At 38.5% G+C, this 24,211-nt stretch overlaps 3 protein-coding genes across 3 annotated transcripts; 1 reads left to right on the plus strand and 2 right to left on the minus strand.

Moving 5' to 3' along the window:
• The first annotated feature begins 14,993 nt into the window (after positions 1-14,993).
• LOC130988050 (pentatricopeptide repeat-containing protein At4g30825, chloroplastic) lies at positions 14,994-18,454 on the plus strand. The gene is made up of 2 exons (XM_057911803.1): positions 14,994-18,164; positions 18,240-18,454. The coding sequence occupies exon 1, from the start codon at positions 15,337-15,339 to the stop codon at positions 18,151-18,153; it is 2,817 nt and encodes a 938-aa protein (XP_057767786.1). The 5' UTR covers positions 14,994-15,336; the 3' UTR covers positions 18,154-18,164; positions 18,240-18,454.
• Positions 18,455-18,507: 53 nt separating this feature from the next.
• Positions 18,508-21,310, minus strand: LOC130990062 (glycine-rich cell wall structural protein 1.8-like). The gene is made up of 2 exons (XM_057914260.1): positions 19,543-21,310; positions 18,508-19,449 (listed from the first exon to the last, which is right to left on the minus strand). Exons 1-2 carry the CDS (start codon positions 21,308-21,310, stop codon positions 18,674-18,676), a joined length of 2,544 nt encoding a protein of 847 aa, XP_057770243.1. The 3' UTR covers positions 18,508-18,673.
• A 1,769-nt stretch (positions 21,311-23,079) lies between these two features.
• On the minus strand, positions 23,080-23,637 carry LOC130990063 (glycine-rich protein 5-like). Its single transcript, XM_057914261.1, has one exon. It carries the CDS (start codon positions 23,635-23,637, stop codon positions 23,080-23,082), a length of 558 nt encoding a protein of 185 aa, XP_057770244.1.
• Positions 23,638-24,211: the final 574 nt, after the last annotated feature.

The following is a 24,211-nucleotide window of genomic DNA, read 5'->3' on the forward strand; positions in this document are numbered from 1 at the left end:
TTTATCAATATAAATACACATTTTTTTTTACATCTGAAAAAAAAAAGATTTTAGCCAAATTTGTTGTATTATATAATGTATCCTCCAACCCGATATGATTATTAATTATTTAAGAGAATAAATATAAAATGTGTAGTCCATGTATTAATTAAAATAATGTAAATTGATTATCGACAAAAAAAATAGATCAAATATAATGGAATTAAAAAAAATGATGGGTCAAATCAAAGGTATAAATTACCGTTTTAGCTTGTGTTTTCCTCCTTTTTTTCACTTCCTTAATTTCCTTTATATTTTCCTACTTTTTAATTATTTATATTTGTTAGTAATAGTAGTTGTTATTGTTATGTGACTTTTTAGCACTTTTAATATGGAGTATTACTCCCTCCGTCCCACTGTATCTTAGACTCTTTCTATTTAAGGCGTCCCACTGTAAGTGAGACTCTTTTCTTTTTTGGTAAAGATTTTACCCTTTAAACGCATTTTCACTTTTTCACCTACAAACAAAATACACTTTTCTTAATTTCCGTGTCCAAAAAAAAGGTCCCACATACAATGGGACGGAGGGAGTATATTACAATTATATTACCAAATAAACTAAAATTGATATGTGACATTAAAGAGATCACTGTTATAACTTGTAACTAATTATTAGATCATATTTTTTTATTTGGACGTCTCATACTCCCATTTCATTAGGTTACTTTAAAAAAAAAATCAATATATGATAAATAATATTTTACATAATTCATTATTTACATCATTAGTTATTGTGGCTCATATATAATTATTTGTCTTCTCATTTAAAAAAATAATGCATCTATTTTCTCTCTTTTATTTTTTATTTTCTGATAAATACATCCTCAAAAAAGTTACTATTTTCTTTTTTTTTCTTTTTTATTTTTAACTATTCTTTTTTAAGATCCATACCCAAAATTTGTCGCTTACTCCCTCCGTTCCATTACAAATGTTTCATTATTTTTGGGCATCAAGATTAAGAAGTATGTAATTAGTAGATAAAATGAGTTGGTGGAGAGAAAGAAATAAATTGGGGTTTGTAAAAAGTAGGTACAGAGAGAGAGAGAGTAGAGGAAGTGAGTTGTGAGTCCATTAGTTAATGAATTTACTTAGTTTCTTAATTATTTGTCAAAAAAAGGAATATGGTATTTATAATGGAATATCTCATTATGTAAACTGAGACATTTGTAATGAGACGGAGAAAGTATTAAATTAGAGAGATATTGTCCATTAGGATATATTTTAAAACTATAAAATTTTTAAAAATACTTCATTCGTCCCGCTTCAAATGACCCAAAAAAATTGAACACAAAGATTAAGAAATATGTGATAAAGGTATAAAATGGTGTTGGGATCAATCCAAAAAGTAGTGTTAAATGCTCAATTTTATTTTTAAATTTAGGTTAAGTCATTTAAAGTAGGATAATAACCCAAAATAGAAATTGACTCATTTGAAATGAGACGGAGGAGTAAAAAATAAAAGATAAAAAAATGAATGTAACACTTTCAGTTACGTGAAATATAGGCCAGAGCAAACACTCACTCATCTAATTTTTTTTGTTTTATTTATTTGAGTTTGAACCTTACAAATCGACGGTTTAGGGTGCTATACATGCTGCAGTTTGGCCTCTAATCTCTTAATCACAAGTGTTTCACCTACATTTATTTAATGCAATACAATTAGGTGGTATATATATAGGAATGAATCGATTTCTATTTTAAATCGTATTTTGTTCAATATTTATATCGAGAGTTGATGCATCATACATTGAAATAAAGATATCGCTTTGTTTGAGGACTGTTTTTAATTATTAATTAATTATTGTATAACAATTATTATTTTAAATGTGCTTTAGAGCATCTACATCAGTGAGACTCATCCATCAATTCGAGTCAGCCATAACAAAGAGCCTTCAGCGTGCTATACATGCGCCGAAATTAAAAAGGAAAAAAAAATTATGACGACCATTGAAGAACGAAGAAAAGACATAAATAAGATAAAAGAGTGGCGATTGAAGAGAAAAATAGACCAGGGTTGATAAAACATATATTAATGGGCTATAGTTTGCACTTTTGTTAAATTTTAAAATGATCAATCTTATTCATTATGATTAATTTTTTAATTATTTTAATTTTCAGTTTTTTAATTACTGCAATTTTCAATTTTTTAAAATCAATGTAATTTTTTGATTTTTCAGTTTTTATATTAATGGACTATGTTTTGGGCTCAATTAGTACTCCCTCCGTCCCGCGAGTCTTGACACGTTTGGGTTCAGCACGGGAATTAATGAGTTGTAGATTAGTGTTTTAAGTGTGTAATTAATAAAGTATAAAATTGACAAAGTATGAGAGAGAAGGTAATAAAAGTGATAAAGTAGGAGAGAGAATATAATAAAGGTGATAAAGTAGGAGAGAAGGTAATAATTATTACCCAAAAAGAAAACGTGTCAAGATTCGTGGGACGGCCCAAAAAGGAAAACGTGTCAAGACTCGCGGGACGGATGGAGTAATTTATATTTAAATAATTTAAATTTATGTAAATTTTAGTAATTTAAATTAATTTAATTTTAATTTAAGGAATTAACTTATTTAAATTTATATAAATTAAATTAAATTAAAAAGATTAAAAATTCAAATTAATTTATATAAATTAATATGATGAGCTAACCCAATAATGCCCCACTTGATTCATAAATAAGTTTGGAGGCATGAATAAATGAATAAATTAAGTATTGATTATTTAATTAACTACAGTAGATGGGAGTTAAGAACTTAAGAATAGTTATTTGCAAATGAGTGGCGCAAAATGAGCCGAATTTCTGAAAATTGCCAAAAGTGTTTTAGGACCACAATGCATCTAAATCCAGATTCCAGACAGGCAGCAGCACGTGACTGCAACTTGCGCCTGTTTGTTCTTCAACTTTGTCACTACACAATCAACAATCTCATTGCCTCCAAACATCGAGGCGTGATTTGGAATCCCCAAACAGTCCTTTCTTCTATCCTTAATCTACCGAATTACTTCTCCACTGGGACATGGATAGTTTTGAAATTGCATAACTCCACTTACGCTTATTTATCACATGTTTTATTGTAATTAAGGGAATTCTTATCCAAAATATTACTCCTTCTCTCCCACTTACAATGATACATTTTCTTCTTAAATTTATCACATTTATAGTGTCATTTTCTAAAAATACAAATAATTAAATAATTAATTTTCCTTAATTCTTGTACTCAACTTACTTTACACTCTAAATATTTTTTTTATGAAAAGACCAGTGGTTCTCACTTACTTTACACCTTACACCTCATACTTATAATTGATTCTCATTTATTTTACATTTAACACACCATTTTATTAATCTACGTGCTTAAAAATTTGTATCATTATAAATGAAACGAATGAAATATTTATCAATCGTTTTTCATTAGAGCACCCACAATGGCTGACTCGATCGGTACCACTCGAGTCACCCACTGATCGAGTCCCCCACTGCAGCAAGGGGTGACTCGAGGGGGACCCGATTTATCAGGTGAGCCACGATGGGGTTTATGTATGGCACGTGTGTGACACGTGCCTAATTAAAAATAAATAAAATTCGAATTTTGAAAAATTCGGCCGGCTTAAAAAAATTGAAAAATCAGTCATTCGACCGTTGCCTTCTTTCCCCCCCCTTTTCTCTCTCTCTCTCTCTCTCTCTCTCTCTCCTTTATATACTCTCCTCATTCTTCTTCAAACACAACAATCATCTTCTTCTATCTTCTTCCTCATTCTTTCTCAAACTCTCTAAAAAAAATGGGTCTATACAATCCAAACTGGTACGACCCAAATTGGGTTCCTGACCTCTCCGGTGGAGGCAATTATCATCCTGATTTGGCGGGTATCAACTTGGATGAAGAACCTCGTCAAAGCGGCAAGGAGAAGGAGGCACTGCCCGCCCACAGTGCATCGAAGCTCAAGAAAGGAGGGCGGCGGAAGGCTATGGCCTTCAAAAAGAAGGCGCCGGCTCCTATGCCGGAGGAAGGAAGGGTCGCTCGGCACACCTACACCCTCGAGGAGACAGACCTTATTGTCTGAATTTGGACAGAGGAGACCAACGATGTTGTTCGGGGTGTCGACCAAAAGGAGGAGGCCTATTGGGGACAGATTCTAGACCGGATGAACGCCCTTATCGGCGTCAACCTCAAACCCCGCCAAATAAAGGGACACTTCGCCCGAGTGACTGCGGAGGTGAAGTTATGGGAGAATATCTGGGTGGAGACGTGCGCCAAGTAGCCTTCCGGCCATTCTGACGACATGCTCCAACAGAAGGCCCAAGTTATCTTCCAATCTAGGAGCCCAACGTTCGCCCCCTTCAACTATTGGAATGCATAGAGGATGCTCCGAGTCAACCGGAGGTTCAAGTCCATGTATTTTGAGGGAGACGTCCATTCCTCTAAGAGGACGAAGACGTCGGAGATGGGCGACTTCACCACCTCGGCATCGGGCAAGGAGATCACGTCTTCCCGACCAATTGGAAACAAGGCGGCGGCGAGAGGGAAGGGGAAGGGGAAGGCGTCGCAAAGCTCGAAGCCTCCACTGCAATTCAAGGAGAGGTTGGATAGGTCGGACGACAAGCTAGGAAAAATCATTGGCGAGTACGCCAAGAAAAACGAGCTGAAGAGGGAGATCCACGACGATCGGATCTTATTCATGAAGACGGATGACATGGATCCGGAAACCCTCCAAATCCACAAGGCTCGGGTGGCGAAGATCGTAGCTATGTTGAAAGAATAGAGAGATCTTTAGGTTTTAGTTATGTAATTTTTAATTATGTTTTTAGGTTTTAATTAAGTAATTTTAAATTACGTGTTTGGGTTTTTTTTTTAATGTAATTTTTAGGATTTTGCAATTTTCATTTTAAGTAATTGTGTTATCTAAATGTGTGCAATTAAAATTAAATGAAAAATACAAAAATCAAAACTAAAAATATCAAATCAACTATCAAGTCTTCTCACTGTGGTCTCCTTACTCAATATGGTCCCCCCTTCTATCATATCACCCCCAGTGAATGTTCTTATTGTTGATCTCCCAAATCAACAATCCAATGGGACACTACAAAAAAACGCACGATTACCGACGGCATTTTGCCGTCGGTAATAAGACACGGCCGCCGGTGATAAAGGTTACCGGCGGCAACTCGCCGTCGCTAACCGGCTCGTCGGTAACGCCATTACCGACGGCGATTGGCCGCCGCCGGCAATTAACGGCGGCGAAGCCGCCGGCATTTCCGCCGTTAAATACCGCCGTTGAACGGCGGAGAGTTTCTGGAAAATTACCGACGGCAAATGCCGTCGGTAATTAGCGGCGGCGAGATCACCGTCGGTAATTTCCACCGGACGGTGGTGGCGCACACGCCGGAGTTGTTCAAGGTATTACCGAGGGCAAAATGCCGTCGGTAATTACCGACGGCATTTGCCCTCGGTAATATTTTTTAATTTATTTTATTTATTTTATTTTATTTATTTATTTTATTTTATTTATTTATTTATTTATTTTATTGTATATCCACAATTTATTTCGGTATTTATACAGTATTGCATAATTTAGACGAACTTCTCAGTCGGTCACCCATCTTAGTTGTGCTCTAAGTCAAGCACGCTTAACCTTAAAGTTCTTTTCGAATGGTCACCAGTACAGAACACTCGTATTATTGATATATATATAGTATCTATTAATTCATTTAAAGTCTACTTCAATATACAATATCATATATATTCATAACCTTAGAATATGTCGAGATGATATACAAAAAATGTTGTTAATTACGGATTGGGCTCGTTTCCGTTCTTATTTTTATGTCGGAAAAATATTAATTAATTAATTTATTATTAATTTTCGATTTTTTTTTATCAATCTAGTTTATACACCATTCATAACCTTAGTGTTGATTGATGAGTGAATCACTAATCAAATAAACATTATTAAGTTATAATTATCAGTTTCTCACTAACAATTTTGAATGCTTAGCAATAATATTAGAGTAGTGATGATTGATGAGTGAATCACTAATCAAATTAACATTCTTAAGTTATAATTATAAGATTCTTACTAAGAATCTTGAATTCTTAAGTAATATCTTACATTAGTGATGAGTGATGTGTGAATCACTAATCAAATTAACATTCTTAAGTTATAATTATAATATTTTTACTAAGAATCTTGAATTCTTAGTAATAATCTTGGATTGGTGATGATTGATGCGTGAATCACTAATCAAATTAACATTCTTAAGTTATAATTATAAGTTTCTTACTAAGAATCTTGAATTCTTAGTAATAATCTTAGATTAGTGATGATTGATGAGTGAATCACTAATCAAATTAACATTCTTAAGTTATAATTATAAGATTCTTACTAAGAATCTTGAATTCTTAGTAATAATCTTACTAAGAATCTTGAATTCTTAGTAATAATCTTGGATTGGTGATGATTAATGAGTGAATCACTAATCAAATTAACATTCTTAAGTTATAATTATAAGTTTCTTACTAAGAATCTTGAATTCTTAGTAATAATCTTGGATTAGTGATGATTGATGAGTGAATCACTAATCAAATTAACATTCTTAAGTTATAATTATAAGTTTCTTACTAAGAATCTTGAATTCTTAGTAATAATCTTGGATTAGTGATGATTGATGAGTGAATCACTAATCAAACTAGTACATTCGCCCGTGCGATGCACGACGAACATAGTTTTGCATTAAAATTAAACGATGTAGCGTGTGCATCGGTTAAGCGATTAGGGGTTAATGTCTAAAACCGAAGGTCTTGGGTTCAAGCCCCTGTGGCGCGGCCTTTAAATTTTTTTATTTAATCATGTTAATTTATCAAAAATAAATAAATTAAATGATGTATCAAATAAATAAAAAATTAATATTAAATATAGTTAGAATATAAGTAAATGTAAATTATTTTTTCTTAAAAAATAAAATAATCTACATCAATTACTCAGTAAAGATCCTTAATTTTATTTTATAATTTTGAAAAGTATCATTTTTAATTTTCCATCTATTTGATGGAAAATTTTATTTTCTTCCTTAAAATTATAGAATAAACACGTCATTCAAATTAAAAGAAACGAAGAAACAATAAAAAAAGAATTTTCACATCACAATATATAGTTTTAAAACATAAGCTAATCATGCATAAAATTAATTTTTTCTAAGTTAGCTCATTACCTATATCATCTTATTAGAAAAGCTTCAATCGATAAGTAGGAAAATAAATTATATTATTAGAATTTATTAGAATACTAATAAAAGAGTTGAATACTTATTTGATACCAAATCAAAGATCTTGCATTCATCTTTAATTTAAGATATATATAGAATATTTTTTATAAATAAAATTTGATTTTTTAAAAAAATCATCAAAATATGAAAAAGATAATATGAGAGAGAGGGAGAGAATAGAAAATTGAAAAGAGAGGAGAGAGGAGAGAGAGAAAATATATGAGATATGAGATTTGTTGAGTTTTATAAATATCTTTTGATTGATTCTTTAATTACAATTTTGCCACAAACTGTGTTTTCATATAATAAATAGATTAGCATTCTTAAGTTATAATTATAAGATTCTTACTAAGAATTCGCATTCTTAAGTTATAATTATAAGATTCTTACTAAGAATCTTGAATTCTTAGTAATAATCTTGGATTAGTGATGATTGATGAGTGAATCACTAATCAAATTAACATTCTTAAGTTATAATTATAAGTTTCTTACTAAGAATCTTGAATTCTTAGTAATAATCTTAGATTAGTGATGATTGATGAGTGAATCACTAATCAAATTAACATTCTTAAGTTATAATTATAAGTTTCTTACTAAGAATCTTGAATTCTTAGTAATAATCTTAGATTAGTGATGATTGATGAGTGAATCACTAATCAAATTAACATTCTTAAGTTATAATTATAAGTTTCTTACTAAGAATCTTGAATTCTTAGTAATAATCTTAGATTAGTGATGATTGATGAGTGAATCACTAATCAAATTAGCATTCTTAAGTTATAATTATAAGATTCTTACTAAGAATCTTGAATTCGTAGTAATAATATTGGATTAGTGATGATTGATGCGTTCCCACTTCTCGTGCGACCCCGGAAAGAACCTCTGGGTGCCAATATTCATGCGGCAAGTTAAAGATTCTAATCCATACCTGAACAAGGGTAGAAGGCGTTGTTTAGGGATCAAAATTCGGCACCCAGGCCTGGAGCTGTAGTATACCTGAGCGTAGACGCCAAGTCGTTTTAGTGAAAGCCGCTGTCTTATCCTCGTCGGTTGTGAAATTTAAAGTGAAGAAACCTTTTCCGAGAGGATGAATCGACCAACCGGCAGACGGTTTCCAAAGCTGCTGAAGTTCCTCCCAAAGATCCGCTGCAAACCGAGGTGAATCACCTTTGCGGAGGATCAGTCGGCCGTGAACCGCATGGGCGAAACGCCGGACTTGTCGTTGGTGGAAAGAAGGGTCCAAAACAAGGCAACGCTTGAGATCCACCAACTCCGGCCGGAGGATTGTAAAGTCATGAGCGAGGACGTCCCTAGGTTTGGAAACTTGCTCGGGCGGACTGCCATCCCTAGCCTTCAGCTTATCTGCAAAAGAGGCATTCGGCTGAGGAGGAGGCAACACCTTCGGAGCAGACGGGGTTGCCATCGTAGGGTTTGGTAGAGTAGCAACACCCGAACTTCGATCCAGAGAAGCGGTCTCGGAGTGCTCTCCTACAACGAAGGAGGAACGAGGAGTAATTGGGAGAAAATTTGTAGAGACGACCGGCAGATTGAGCGCACCTCTGTCGCCCGGTTTACTGAGTCGACCGGAAGCCAAAGACGGCGGCGGGAACCAACCAACGCTCGAGGGGCCATTGCCGCCGTTTGACGCCATCGGCCGGACCAGCGGCGTGAGGTCGCCGAGGTCGCCGTTTGTAGCCGTTTCCTTCCTGCAAAATTCGGCGCCTCCGCCAAGGCTCGCAGCCACCACAATGTGAATCGACCTGCCGCCGCCGCCGACTCCGTCTCAGTCGCGAGTCTGTCCGGGCGAGAGGAGCTCGCGAGGTCTGGCCGGAGCAGATCGCCGTTTGCAGCTCGCGAGGTAGACTGGAGCAGATCGAGAGAGAGAGAGCTCGCAGCAGCTGCTGCTGCGCCGCTGTGACGAAAGAGTGCACAGCAGCAACGGCTCCCGGCTGCGGTTCTTCAGTGGACGAGCAGCAGATGAGATCAGCAGAACAGGCGGCGCGGCGAAGGGGATCTGGGTGGCGTCGCTGCTCTCAAGCCGCGGTGAGGTTGCTCCGTGCGCGGATGGCGGACTGACGGGAAGTCAACGCCGGGCTGGTGGCGCTCGATTGAAAATTTTGTGCAGATTTGCTGGTATGTTGTCGAGTGAAAGGAAACTTCAACTGGCGGGCAAGAGTAATGAAATCCGCAGAGAAGTTCCGAAGGCGAGAATGAGGGCTTCGTATCCCAAATCTGGAAAGGGAAATTTCGAGTATCAAAAATTTTCCATCAGATCAGAGAATCGAGTTCAACGATGAACAGTCATCCGTTAGCCTTCAATTCTTCTATCGCATTCCAAATGGGGAAAATGTTGAAAGCAGGGATCGAACCCTTGCCCTAAGGGTAAGAATCTTGAATTCTTAGTAATAATCTTACTAAGAATCTTGAATTCTTAGTAATAATCTTGGATCGGTGATGATTGATGAGTGAATCACTAATCAAATTAACATTCTTAAGTTATAATTATAAGTTTCTTACTAAGAATCTTGAATTCTTAGTAATAATCTTAGATTAGTAATAATCAATGTTTAAATTTTCACTTGTATTTCAATATATATTTGATTTTAATATTTTTGTATTTTTATCTTTGATCAATTTATTAGATGATAAATGAAAAGAAAATGAAAAAAAATAAAAAAATAAAAAAAAAATAAAAAAATAGAAAAAAATAAAATTAATTACCGACGGCATTTGCCGTCGGTAATTAGCGGCGGAAAAATGCCGTCGGTAATTTTGGCCGGACGGCGGTGGTGCTATCGCCGGATGTCTCCGGCGGTGGTGATTAGCGGCGGCCGGTTGCCGCCGGTAAATACCGACGGCAATTGCCGTCGGTAATAAATAATATATATTTATATTAATATATATTTAAATTAGCGACGGCGTAACCGCCGCTAATTAGCGGCGGCCCGTTTGCCGTCGGTAATGCGCCGGTAATAGTCAAAAGGCGGGTCGCCTTTTTTGCCGCCGCCGTGCCGTCGGTAATTGTCGGCGGCGGCGCCGCCGTCGATAATTTTCGTCGCTATTTACGCGTTTTTTTGTAGTGGGAATAGTAAGAGTTTTACCCTTGTGTGACTATATTCAATGCGAGGAAACATTCAGTGCCTCTTTGTGAATATAATTTCATATTTTATGGTATTAAATTTGTGTTTTCAGCTTTCAATATTTTTCAAAAAATATTTTTAATTTTTGTTTAATTTTTTTCAACTTTCAATATATAAAATATCCTGTTATAAAATCTGGTTGAGAGATTTTTGATCGCCGACTCTGTGCGGTAGATCCCAGATCGCAGACTCTTCTCCAGACTCCACCATCGCCGATCCCACTATTCTCCACCATCGCCGATCCCACTGTGCGAAATCGCTGGACTCCATTCGCCCGCGGCTCAAGATCTTACGGCGGACCAGATCTGGAGCAACTCGCGGCGGCTCACGGAGACTCCTTCGGCCAGATCCCACGGCGGCTCCTCGAGAACAGCCATTGGCTGAAAACAGAGTGACGGGAGGCGAGCTAGAAACACAGCGGCGCGGCAGCAGCTGCTGCGAGCCGTCTTCCTCGCCTGCTCCACCGCGATCTGCTCCGGCAAGCTCCACCAATCTTTCTTCCTCGCCAGCTCTTTCACGAAATTGCAGGAGTGAAGCGGCTGCAAACGGCGACCTCGGCGACCTCACGCCGCTGATCTTCCGTCCGTCCGATGGCGTCAAAAGGCGGCAATGGCTCATCGAGCGTTGGTTGGTTCCCGCCACCGTCTTTGGCTTCCGGTGGACTCAGTTCACCGGGCGACAGAGGTGCGCTCAATCTGCCGGTCGTCTCTACAAATTTTCTCCCAAATACTCCTCGTTCCTCCTTCGTTGTTGGAGAGCACTCCGAGACCGCTTCTCTGGATCGAAGATCGGGTGTTGCTACTCTACCAAACCCTTCGATGGCCCCCCCGTCTGCTCCGAAGGTGTCACCTCCTCCTCAGCCGAATGCCTCTTTTGCAGATAAGCTGAAGGCTAGGGATGGCAGTCCGACCGAGCAAGTTTTCAAACCTTGGGACGTCCCCGCTCATGACTTTACAATCCTCCGGCCGGAGTTGGTGGATCTTAAGCGTTGCCTTGTTTTGGACCCTTCTTTCCACCAACGACAAGTCCGGCGTTTCGCCCATGCGGTTCACGGCCGACTGATCCTCCGCAAAGGTGATTCACCTCGGTTTGCAGCGGACCTTTGGGAGGAACTTCAACAGCTTTGGAAACCGTCTGCTGGTTGGTCGATCCATCCTCTCGGAAAAGGTTTCTTCACTTTTAATTTCACAACCGACGAGGATAAGGCAGCGGCTTTCACTAAAACGACTTGGCGTCTACACTCAGGTATTCTACATCTCCAGGCCTGGGTGCCGAATTTTGATCCCTACAAAGCGCCTTCTACCCTGGTTCAGGTATGGATTAGAATCTTTAACTTGCCGCATGAATATTGGCACCCAGAGGTTCTTTCCGGGGTCGCCCGAGAAGTGGGTACGCCTATCTTGATTGATGGTCAGTCTGCACAGGCTCATGTGGGTCACTTTGCTAGAATTCTAGTTGAGTTAGATGTTTCGGCTGATATTCCTGAGGCTTTAGATATCAAGTGTGGCGACATTGATTTTTCTGTCAAATTTCGATATGAGAATTTGCCTTATTACTGCTCCGTTTGCAATGATGTGGGACATACTGCTAACCAATGCAGAAGGAGTAAAACGACCACGATCGCGGAGGGCTTTACGGAACATCAGGGCCGGGAACGTGGTCAGTCAAAGGTTGATAACCACAGGGTTGATCCTCGACCCTACAACGGAAATCAGGAATCTCCAGCAAGGGTTGGACCTTTAGCTGAGGTTGGACAGAAACTGTCTTCAGATCCTACCTCATCCAATCCCTTTGCTGTGTTGGTTTATCTAGAGTTGCAAGATGAACAGAGACTTGTTGGTGATGATAACATGGACAAGCCGCCTTCTGATGGAGGCCGGGCTTCAGATGCTTGCATCCCTCAGGACAGTCAGGGTAGAAAGGATATGGAACAGCCTGGGTCAGATGACGAAAAGAAGATAGTTGAGCAGGAACACGAGAGGACTTCTGCACCTCTGGTTGTTCAGCCGCTTGCTGTTATGACTGACAACAACGCTGTGCTAACTTTGACTGGGACGACAGGACCCATTTCTCGTACACGAGGGCGTCCGAAAGGGGCTATCACCAAGAAGGGAAGAGTTTCTGATTCTTCTATCAAGCACAGGCTCCGTCGTATCATAATCAATGGCATGTCTTCGGATTTCCAAAACTCAACACGTCGTGATGATATGCATGGCCCAGGTCTTGATGCTTCTACGCCTGTGGAGTTCCTGAATAAAGTGAAGTATGCTCAGTCTGAAGGACAGATTCTGCAAAACTTTGTGATCAACTCCTCTAACTCTACCGATGCAGCCCATGCTATGTCGGTTGTGGCCTCTTCAAAAATGAAGGAAAAATGGGGCGATTGGTTGGACGATGAAGAGGACGATGTTTTAGACGAGGAAGATCCGCTTAAAATGTTCTCTTAGTCTTGGTTTCTTTTTTAGTTACCCGGGGTTTCTTGCGGGTGCTTTTGCTTGTTTCCTTATGTATCTGATCTCTCTTTTTTTCTTTTCTTTTTAATAAAATTCCTATTTCAGCTGTTATAAAATCTGGTTACTAAAAGATAATTAATCCTTTATCAGAGTTCGAGATGATGTTTCTTTTCCATCCCGTAATAAAGAATATGGGGCATGTTTGTTTGTCAGGAAAGTAATCTGAATTGGAATTGTTATTCCCAGAAAAATGATTCCATGAAAAATGAATCCTAATAGATTCATTATCCAGTGTTTGGAAATATCAAAACTAATTATTAGGATTCTGGATTGTATCATTAAATAAATATAATTAATTAATATGTGTAAGAATTAAAGTGATATTTACCCTTAATTTTCAATAATTCAGAATATAATTGTCGAGGTTTAAAGTGATATTTACCCTTAATTTTATAATTGATAGTGTAAAAATAGTTCGGGGTTTAAAGTGATATTTACCCTTAATTTTATAGTAACAACAAAGTACATTATTAAGATTAACTAAATGATTTATAATTCTAAAATTAAATTCATTTTTTTCTTAGATAATAATAATAATAATAATAATAATAATAATAATAATAATAATAATAATAATAATAATAATAATAATTTTCATTTTCATTTTATAAAAAAAATAATATTGGATATATATGTAAGTAAGAATCTTGAGAATGAGGAAAAAGAATACATAAGAAAAGCTAGGAATAAGAATCCTGGAAAGTTGTATTACTTTCCTTATTTTCATGATTCTGATTACTTTTTCTACCTGACAAAAATTTAACCAAACACAGGAATTTAATATTTTGGAATCAGATTACTTTCCCAGGACAAAATCCGTGCCAAACAAACATGCCCATGGTGAAAAGAAAAATAGCATCTAATTTAGACCAAGTAATTAAAATCCTCTATTCAATAAGGAAATTCTAAAAAAAAAAAGATGATTAAGTGAACTAACTACCAAATTCTTTCCAAGAAATTCTCCTTGAGACCCATACAAACCCACCATTTCTAACCAATAATTGTGGATTTTTTTCATAATATTATTAATTTATCATATTAAGATAATTATTTAGGGTTAATTGCCCATAAAATATTGATCTTTCGTCCAATTCTGATTTTGCACACAAACTTTGAACTGTAACGTGAAAATTACTAAACTTTAGATTTTATCTGATTTTGCTACTAATCCAAATTCCGGTCAAATATCAGGCTAATATGACGTGCCAATATTTGACATGACGTATTTATTGCTAATTTCTTATTAATAAAAAAAGAACACAAAGCAAATCACCCAAATTGTCAATAACTTAATATATCAAATCAAATAATAGTATTTTTTTAATTCTCAAGTTTAAATCAATTTTTTTCTAGTTCACTATTTCACAACTAATTACTCCAATATATAAAATAGAAGTCATTCAAATAGCATAAATATATATAGTTTATAAAAAAAAATTAATCTTTAGATAATGAAAATTTAATAAACTTTATTACTTAGCTAAATAATTATATATATATATATATATATTGTTATTGATAATTAAAATGTTCTTTGGCTAACACACCTAAATTCGAAAAATCCCCTTACTATTATTGAATTTATTAAATTAATTAATTCAACTAAAAAAATACTATTATTTGATTTGATATATTAAATTATTGACAATTTGGGTTATTTGCTTTGTGTTCTTTTTTTATTGATAAGAAATTAAATAAAAAATATTATTTTGCCAACTAATTGTCACGCAAAAATAAATACGCCACATCAAAATTAGCACATCATATTATATATTAGCTTGGTATTTAGCCGAAATTTGGATTAGTAGCAAAATCAGATAAAATCAAAAGTTTAGTAATTACCACGCCACAATTCAAAATTTGTGTGTAAAATCAGAATTGGATGAAAGTTCAGTATTTTATGGGCAATTAACCCAATTATTTAATATATTTTCTAAATTACATTAGTAATTTTTTTTCGTTCTTTATAAATAGACACCACACAATTTTATATACAGTAAAATTCTCTTATTTTATCTATATCAAAAATTCAGAAAATATAAAGATATTCGCATTATTTTATATTTACACGAGGGAGAAAATACAATAGTTTATCATCTTCTTTCACTAAAGTTTGGAAAACTCGACTTCACAAACTGTTACTTTTCCTAGTTGAAGTAAAAAACAGAGAGCTTCTTCTCCTCCACTTCTTTCAGCTTCCATTATCCTGTCTAAACTCTCCACTTTTTGATTGGAGGTGCGATTTTTCAAGCTGAAATCCACTTCTTTGAAGCTGAATTTAAATTTCATTATCAGATTCTGCCGTTTAATTTGATACTGAACGCTTCTCACAGTCAGTTAGTTTCTCAATAAATGCAAAGAATTAAGCAGAGGCCATTGTAGTCCATGGCCTCTCTGAAGCTCGTAATTTCACCAGATAACAGCTCGCATGATATCAAAAAGCTAAGTTCTCCTTTTAATTCCTTCAGTTTTGCTTCAAATACTTTGTCTTCTGGCTTTTGGAGTACGAATGGGGCACTCTTTTTAAAGCCGTTTTGTAAATTGAAACACATTAGGGTTTCTAGGTTGGATAATGAGTTTTTGGATAAGTCTGAAACCAAGTTGGACGATGATTGGACTGATAATGTGAAGAAGTACGTGGATGGTGATGATAATCTGGTTTTAGAAGGCCAAGATATTCATGGGGATTCTAATAGGGTGAGGGTGAATATCTGGAAGAAGTTCAGGGGTGCAAAGACGTTGAGGAATAAGAGCAAAAAGAATTTGGATGATCAAAGGAATGGTAAAAAACATAAGAGGGAAGGCAAATTCGTAATTCCATCCCAGAAAGTCGGTGCAAACAGCGTCTTCGATTCTCAAACTGTACTTGATTTAGATTTCAATGCTCTCAATCCCGACTGGAGCCTAGACTGTTGCAATCAGATCTTGGAGCAACTTGAGAGAAGCAATGACGGCAAAGCTTCGAGGTTTTTTGAGTGGATGAAAGTTAATGGGAAGTTGAAGAAGAACTTGACTGCTTATAATTTTCTGTTGAGGGTTTTGGGTAGAAAAGGGGATTGGGATGGTGCAGAGCTCATGATTAAGGAGATGGTTTCTGACTCAGGCTGCAAGCTTACTTATCAGATCTTTAATACCCTTATATATACTTGTTATAAGAATGGGCTAGTGGAGTTGGGTTCCAGGTGGTTCAGGATGATGCTCGATTATGGGGTGCAGCCGAATGCTGCTACGTTTGGGATGCTAATGTCTCTTTACCGGAAGGGTTGGGTTGTTGAGGAGGCGGAGTGTACATTTTCACTGATGAGGAAGATGAAGATAGCGTGTCATTCAGCTTATTCAGCTATGATCACAATTTATACGCGCATGGGCTTGTATGACAAAGCTGAAGCAGTTATTGGCTTCCTCAGAGAAGATGAAGTTGTTTTAAATCACGATAATTGGTTGGTTATGCTCAATGCTTACTGCCAGCAGGGGAAGTTGAGCAAGGCAAAGCAAGTGTTTTATGCAATGAGAGAATCTGGTTTTTCTCCCAACTTAATTGCATATAACACGATGATCACAGGGCATGGGAAAGTTTCAAAAATGGATGGTGCAGAGCATTTTTTCCGTGATCTAAAAGATGCTGGTATTATGCCTGATGAGACAACATATAGGATGATGATTGAAGGTTGGGGTCGAGCAGGAGATTATAAGCATGTGAAACTTTACTATGTCGAGCTCAAGAGGTTAGGTTTTAAGCCTAGCACATCAAACTTGTACACATTGATAAGATTGCAAGCCGAACATGAAGATGAAGAGGGTGCCATTGGAACTGTTGATGACATGTTGGCGATTGGTTGTTCAAAGTCCTCCATTCTTGGGATTGTTCTACAGGCATATGAGAAGGCTAATAGACTGGAAAAGATGTCTTTGATTTTGGTAGGTTCCATGTACGAGCACGTTCTTAAGAATCAGACATCTTGTGCAATTCTTGTAACGGCTTATGTCAAAAATGGCTTGATCGATGATGCTCTAAAAGTTCTGCGAGAGAAGCAGTGGGGCGATCCCATATTTGAGGACAACTTGTACCACCTCTTAATGTGTTTGTGCAAAGATTTGGGCCGTTTGGAGAGCGCTGTCAAGATATTTACTTGCATGCCGAATTCTCCCAAGCCAAACTTGAATATCTCTTGCACAATGATAGACATTTACAGCAAAATGAGCCTATTTTCTGAAGCTGAAGGGCTTTATATCGAGTTGAAAAGTTCGAATGTCAAACTGGACATGATAGCCTTAAGCATTGTCATAAGAATGTATGTCAAATCTGGGAATCCGGAGAAGGCCTGCGTGGTTGCAGACACTATAGCTGAACAGGAGAATATTGTGCCCGATGTTTATCTTCTTCGTGACATACTCCGCATTTATCAGAGATGTGGGAAGGATGACAAATTGGCAGATCTGTACTATAAAGTGTTGAAAAATGATGAAAGTTGGGATGAGGAAATGTACAACTGTGTGATAAACTGCTGTGCACGTGCGCTGCCAGTTGACGAACTTTCAAGGCTTTTCGATGAAATGCTACAGAAAGGATATGCACCAAACACCATTACCTTCAATGTTATGTTGAATGCTTATGGGAAATCCAAGCTGTTCGAGAAGGCAAGAAAGGTATTTTGGATAGCTAAGAAGCGAGGTTTAGCTGATATTATATCTTACAACACTATTATAGCTGCTTATGGGAAAAATAAATACTTGAGCAATATGTCAGCTGTTGTGAAGAGAATGCACTTTGATGGCTTTTCAGTTTCTCTTGAAGCCTACAACTGCATGTTGGATGTGTACGGGAAAGAAGGCGAGATGGATAAATTTAGAGATGTTTTGCAGAGGATGAAGGCTTCTAAGTGTTGTGCTGATCGTTACACGTACAACATCTTGATCAACATATATGGAGAGCGAGGATGGATTGATGAAGTCATGGCTGTGCTGATGGAACTCAAGGAATGTGGAATTGGGCCTGATTTGTGCAGCTACAACACGTTGATAAAAGCATACGGTGTTGCTGGAATGGTTGAAGAGGCCGTTGGTTTGGTCAAGGAGATGAGAGGAAACGGAATAGAACCCGACAGGATAACGTATAGTAACCTGATAACCGCAATGAAAAAGAACGATATGTTTCTGGAGGCTGTGAAGTGGTCGTTGTGGATGAAGCAGATGGGGCTGTGATTCTTGCACTCGTAAGTTTCCTGTATCGGTTAACCTTGTTTTCCCACTCACGGTTGGCTCATCTCAGAGCGCGTTCTGCTTTTCAGGTGGAGGCATTGCTCTTTCTCGTTGACGTGAGACGGTTATGAAGATCCGGGCCGCACAAAAAACCGGTGAGTTGATGTGATGCTTCTTTTAACTGTATATGTTTATACTGTATAATTGTATAGAAGCTACTGCCATCACACACAAGTTGTTCCTGCATTGTGATTTCTGAGTCATTGAATGCATGAAATGCCATAGTTTCGAGTGTTTTGGTGAAGTAGGAATGTTCTTTTATGCACTTGCCCTTTCTATGTTTGAAAGCCTTGAGAATTTCACAAGAAAGTTTTATTAGTGGTAGAACATTACATCATAAATACAACTGCAATCTTTGATGCAAATCAAGGGTTGCAAATAACTTCAATAGCTAAAAAAAAAAAAAAAAAGTTGCAGATTACTGCAGAAGGAAATAAACTACAAAATGGGAACTTTCAGCTGGTCATATTCCCCCAAGTCCACCAGCGCCAGCACCAATTCCGGCCCCAACTCCAGCTCCTATGCCGGCCCTAGCTCCACCACCAACACCGCCTCCTCCTTTCCCCCCGCCTATGTCTCCATCTCCACCGATTCCTCCACCAGCACCAACACCGATTCCACCCATAATACCACCACCTAAGCCAGCCCTAGCTCCACCACCAACATCACCACCTCCTCTTCCCCCACCTATGTCTCCAATTCCATTGATTCCTTTGCCTAGACCTCCATTAGCACCAGCACCAGCACCAGCACCAATTCTAGCACCAATTCCTACGCCAGCCCCAGCTCTACCACCAAGGCCACCTCCTCCTTTTGCCCCACCTGCATCTCCACCTCCGTTGATTCCTCCACCTGCACCAGCACCAACACCAGCACCAATTCCAGCCCCGATACCACCACCTACGCCAGCCCCTGCTCCACTGCCAACGCCGCCTCCTGTTTTCCCCCCACCTACGTCTCCATTTCCACCTATTCCTGCTCCTGCACGGGCACCGATTCCTGCACCAATACCACCACCTAAGCCAGCTCTAGCTCCACCGCCAGCATCACCACCTCCTTTTCCCCCACCTACATTTCCATTTCCACCGACTCCTGCACCGGCACCGATTCCTGCACCAATACCACCACCTAAGCCAGCCCTAGCTCCACTACCAACATCACCTCCTCCTTTTCCCCCACCTATGCCTCCACTTCCATCGATTCCTTTGCCTAGACCTCCATTAGCACCAGCACCAATTCCTACGCCAACCCCAGCTCTACCGCCAACGCCACCCCCTCCATTTGCCCCACCTGCGTCTCCACCTCCATTGATTCCCCCACCTGCACCAACACCAGCACCAATTCCTACGCCAACCCCAGCTCTACCGCCAACGCCACCCCCTCCATTTGCCCCACCTGCGTCTCCACCTCCATTGATTCCTCCACCTGCACCAACACCAGCACCAATTCCAGCCCCAATACCTCCACCTACGCCAGCCCTAGCTCCACTACCAACGCCACCTCCTGTTTTTCCCCCACCTACGTCTCCATTTCCACCGATTCCTGCACCAACACCGATTCCACCCCCAATACCACCACCTAAGCCAGCCCTAGCTCCACCACCAACACCACCTTCTCCTTTTCCTGAACTTACGTCTTCACCTCTACCAATTCCTTTGCCACCGGCACCGACACCAGCACCAACACCAATTCCAGCCCCAACACCTACGCCAGCCCCAGCTCCACCACCAACATTGTCTCTTCCTTTCTCCCCACCTCCGTCTCCACCGGCACCACCACCGACTCCTGCCCCAATACCACCTCTTATGCCAGCCCCAACTCCACCACCAATGCCACCTCCTCCTCTTCTCCCACCTAGATCTCCACCACCACTAATTCCTTTGCCTATTCCTCCACCTATCCCAATTCCACCACCACCTCCTCCTTTTCCCCCGTCTTTGTCTCCACTTCCACCATTTCCTTTGCTTATTCCCCCATCCGATCCACTACCTCCGCCTCCTTTTTCACTAGAACTACCCTTGCTTTCTTTTCCACCGGAACCGCTACCTCCGCTTCCTTTTTCACTAGAACTATCCTTGCCTTCTTTTCCACCGGAACCGCTACCTCCGCTTCCTTTTTCACTAGAACTACCCTTGCTTTCTTTTCCACCGGAACCACTACCTCCGCTTCCTTTTTCACTAGAACTACCCTTGCCTTCTTTTCCACCGGAACCGCTACCTCCGCTTCCTTTTTCACTAGAACTACCCTTGCCTTCTTTTCCATCGGAACCACTACCTCCGCTTCCTTTTTCACCAGAACTACCTCCGCCTACTTTTTCACCAGAACCACTACCACCGCTTCCCTTTCCATTAGAACTACCTCCGCCTTCTTTTCCACCAGAATCACTACCTCCGCTTCCTTTTCCAACAGAACTACCTCCGCCTTCTTTTCTACCAGAATTACTTTTATTTTCTTTTCCATCAGAACTACCTCCGCTTTCTTTTCCACTAGAATTACTACCTTTGTTTTCTTTTCCACTAGAACCACTACCTCCGTTTCCTTTTCCACCGGAACTACCTCCGCTTTCGCCTTCTTTTCCACTAGTGCCACCACCTCCACTTCCTTTTCCACCAGAACCACCACCTCCACCTACAGTACTACCTGATCCGTTGCTATTTCCGCCACTAACTCCACCTCCCTTCTCGGATCCTACATGAGCTCCACTTCCCCCTTGTTGATTCTTTTCCTCCTTGTGGTTTTTTTCACCACTATGGCCACTGCTTGAATTGGCCCCTCCTATTCCACCTTTCACACCACCACCAACCCCACCCTCTACATCCCCACGTATACCACCCCCACCTCCTACACCACCACCAGCACCTCCGCCTCCACCTTTACCTCCACCTCCACCTCCGGCTCCGACTCCGCCACCAACACCAACACCAACGCCAACGCCAACGCCTCCCTTAACTCCACTACTAATTCCACCTCCACCTCCGACACCACCACCTTTTCCAGCACAATCACGCTCGGCTTCAGCATTTTGCCCCAATTTCCTAGCCTCCACACATCCCACCACCAAAATGATAAACACAACCGCCAAATAGCCTTTCCCAACCATTTTGATTTGCATGCATGAAAAATTACTAAAACTGCAACACTATATATAGCCAACTTCACCCCACCTATTTATTAGTTATAACCATAAATATTGTAGCCAACCAATAAAAAACTTTCCACTTTTTAAAACAACTTACCATTTAAAAAACTTTCCACTTTTTTAAACAACTTACCGATTTTCAAGCTCGAATACCTACGCATATACGTGATAGTTGCATGCATGCATTCTCTCCACACACACACACACACATATATATATATACATTTTGAGTCTTTGACTTGTGTTACATAATACGTTGGCAGTTGGCAATTCATTTTCGATATATTACTCCCTCTATTTATAAAAGTAAGGTATTTTTATCATTTTAGTATGTCTATAATAAGCCTCGCATTTCTATTTTGATATACATATTTTATATTTCCAACCTCATTCATAGTCAATATTTACAAAAAAATCTATCTCACAAATCATTTATAAATTACTTAATAAATAAGTTAATCTCTTTTTCTATTTTAGACACATTTCTCAATCATTTATTAAAATTCGTGCTCTTGAAATCATATCACACTTTAATTGGATGGACGTAGTATCATCTTTAATCATATACTTAATTCGTGCAGCCACATTGTGGTAATCCACAAACTAGTAGAATAGGAAAAATTATTTATTTTTTAAATAAAAATAGGACCTAATTATTTATTATATTATCTGCATTGTACTTATTTTTAAAAAAATTATTTTATTTTTTTAAGAAAAAAAAAACTACAATATATACAATAAAATAACTAAATCTTATTTTTATTTAAAAAAATAAATTAAATAAATAATTTTTTTTTCCTATTGAACTAATTTGTCACATTGTGGCTATTTATAGCTGAAATACAAATTTATTAAAAGAACAAAAGTTAAAACCATAACCCACGAAAGCACAGGCGCCAACGAAGACCGAGCCTCATTAAAACCTTATCAAGAAAAACCCAAAGGAAAAAGCCTTGATGAGAAAAAAGAGTGCTCGTCAAAACAAACTGAGAAATCACCCTTTAGTTTTACAACTCGTATGTATGTGTTCGTATAATAAATGGTTAGGTGATTAATGATTGAGATCAAATGTCTCAGATTTAAAATTATTTGCTCATTTATTAAAAAAAATAAAATAGTTTACAACTCAAAACTTGGATGGATGTTTTTTTACAGTTATTACATCAATAAAGATGAACCATTAATTTTTTTATTGTTATATGGAGTATCAATAACTCACGCGATTTCAAAAAATTGTTTATAAAAAAATATACTACTGTTATATACTCCTATATTAATAAAGATAATGACGGAGTGATCTTAAGAAGATAAATTAAAGGAATATTTATAATAGATTATTAAGAAGATAAATTAAAGGAATATTTATAATAGATTATGTGACGATGGACTGATCTTTAACACCATTAGATCAACACACGCAAGCAAAGATGAAATATTTTCAAACACAAGTAACATATTTATTATTGTATAAATAGCTACGATACCATCACACACAAGTTGCTGCACTGTAATTTATGAGTGATTGATGCATGAAATGCCATTGTTTGTATGTAGCCTTGAGAAGTTGCTTGAATCCTCAACACTCGCAGAATTTCACAACACAGTTTTATTAACATTACATCAGAAATACAACTGCAGTTTTCGTTCCATATTAAGGTTGCAATAAATTGCACAAGGAAATAAACTACAAATTGAAAAATTCAAGAAAAATCATGGTGAAAATTTTAGATTCACGGTTTGTTCGGTTCATTTCCACCACCTAAGCCTCCCCCAAATCCTGCTCCGCCGCCGCCGCCGCCGCCACCACCACCACCACCTATTCCTTTGCCTATACCTCCTCCGAATCCAGCACCACCGCCTGCTCCCTCGCCGGAACCCCCTCCAAAACCACCACCGAATCCGCCACCACCCCCAAATCCTCCACCACCTATGCCACCACCAATGCCACCTCCGACACCTCCTCCTATTCCCCCACCAATTCCACCACCTCCACCAACAATTCCTGAACCTCCTCCACCAATTCCTCCACCAATTCCTGAACCTCTTCCACCATTCTGCTTTTCCCCCTTCTTGTGGTGCTTTCCACCACTATGGGCTCTGCCTATGCTACCTCCCACACCGCCACCACCAATACCGCCTCCGCCTCCGACGCCGCCACCACCACTACCACCTTTGTCATCACAAGCAGGTTTGACTAGACCATTTTGAGGCAGCTTGGTGGTGGGCTCCACACACGCCACCACAAAAATGAGAAATAGAAGCGCCAAATAGGCTTTCCTCCCAACCATGTTGATTTGCATGCATAAAAGATGACTAAAACTGCAGCACTATATATAGCCAACTTCATCCCACCCACTTATTCATTGTAACTTGTAACCCATAAATTTTGTATTTCTCCTTTGCAAACTTTCCATCTTTTTAAGACAATTTTACACATTTTCCAGCTCGAATACCTACGCATAATCGTGATAATTCCATGCATGCATTCATGGCCACCTCTCTCTCTCTCTCTGTATATATTTTGACTTGTGTCACAGAATACTTTGGCAGTTGGAGGAGCGCTACAATTAATTGTACGATTTAAGTGTAGCTGCTTTACAACATCGAACTAATGAATTCTTGGTTACAGAATATGTTGGCAGTTGACCACCATTTTTTCTAATATATATAGATATTTGGTTTGATGAGTTGGAATAGTAACCGAAAGGGACAAACTTGTCATAAACTATTAACAATAAATCTATGCAACCACCCACAAACTAGTTCAATAGGGAAAATTTTAATTTATTTAATTTATATTTTTAAATAGAAATAGAATTTAATTATTTTACTGTAACGTCTATATTGTAATCATTTTTAATT

This window comes from Salvia miltiorrhiza, chromosome 6 (assembly GCF_028751815.1).
Source record: "Salvia miltiorrhiza cultivar Shanhuang (shh) chromosome 6, IMPLAD_Smil_shh, whole genome shotgun sequence".
Taxonomy (NCBI): domain Eukaryota; kingdom Viridiplantae; phylum Streptophyta; class Magnoliopsida; order Lamiales; family Lamiaceae; genus Salvia; species Salvia miltiorrhiza.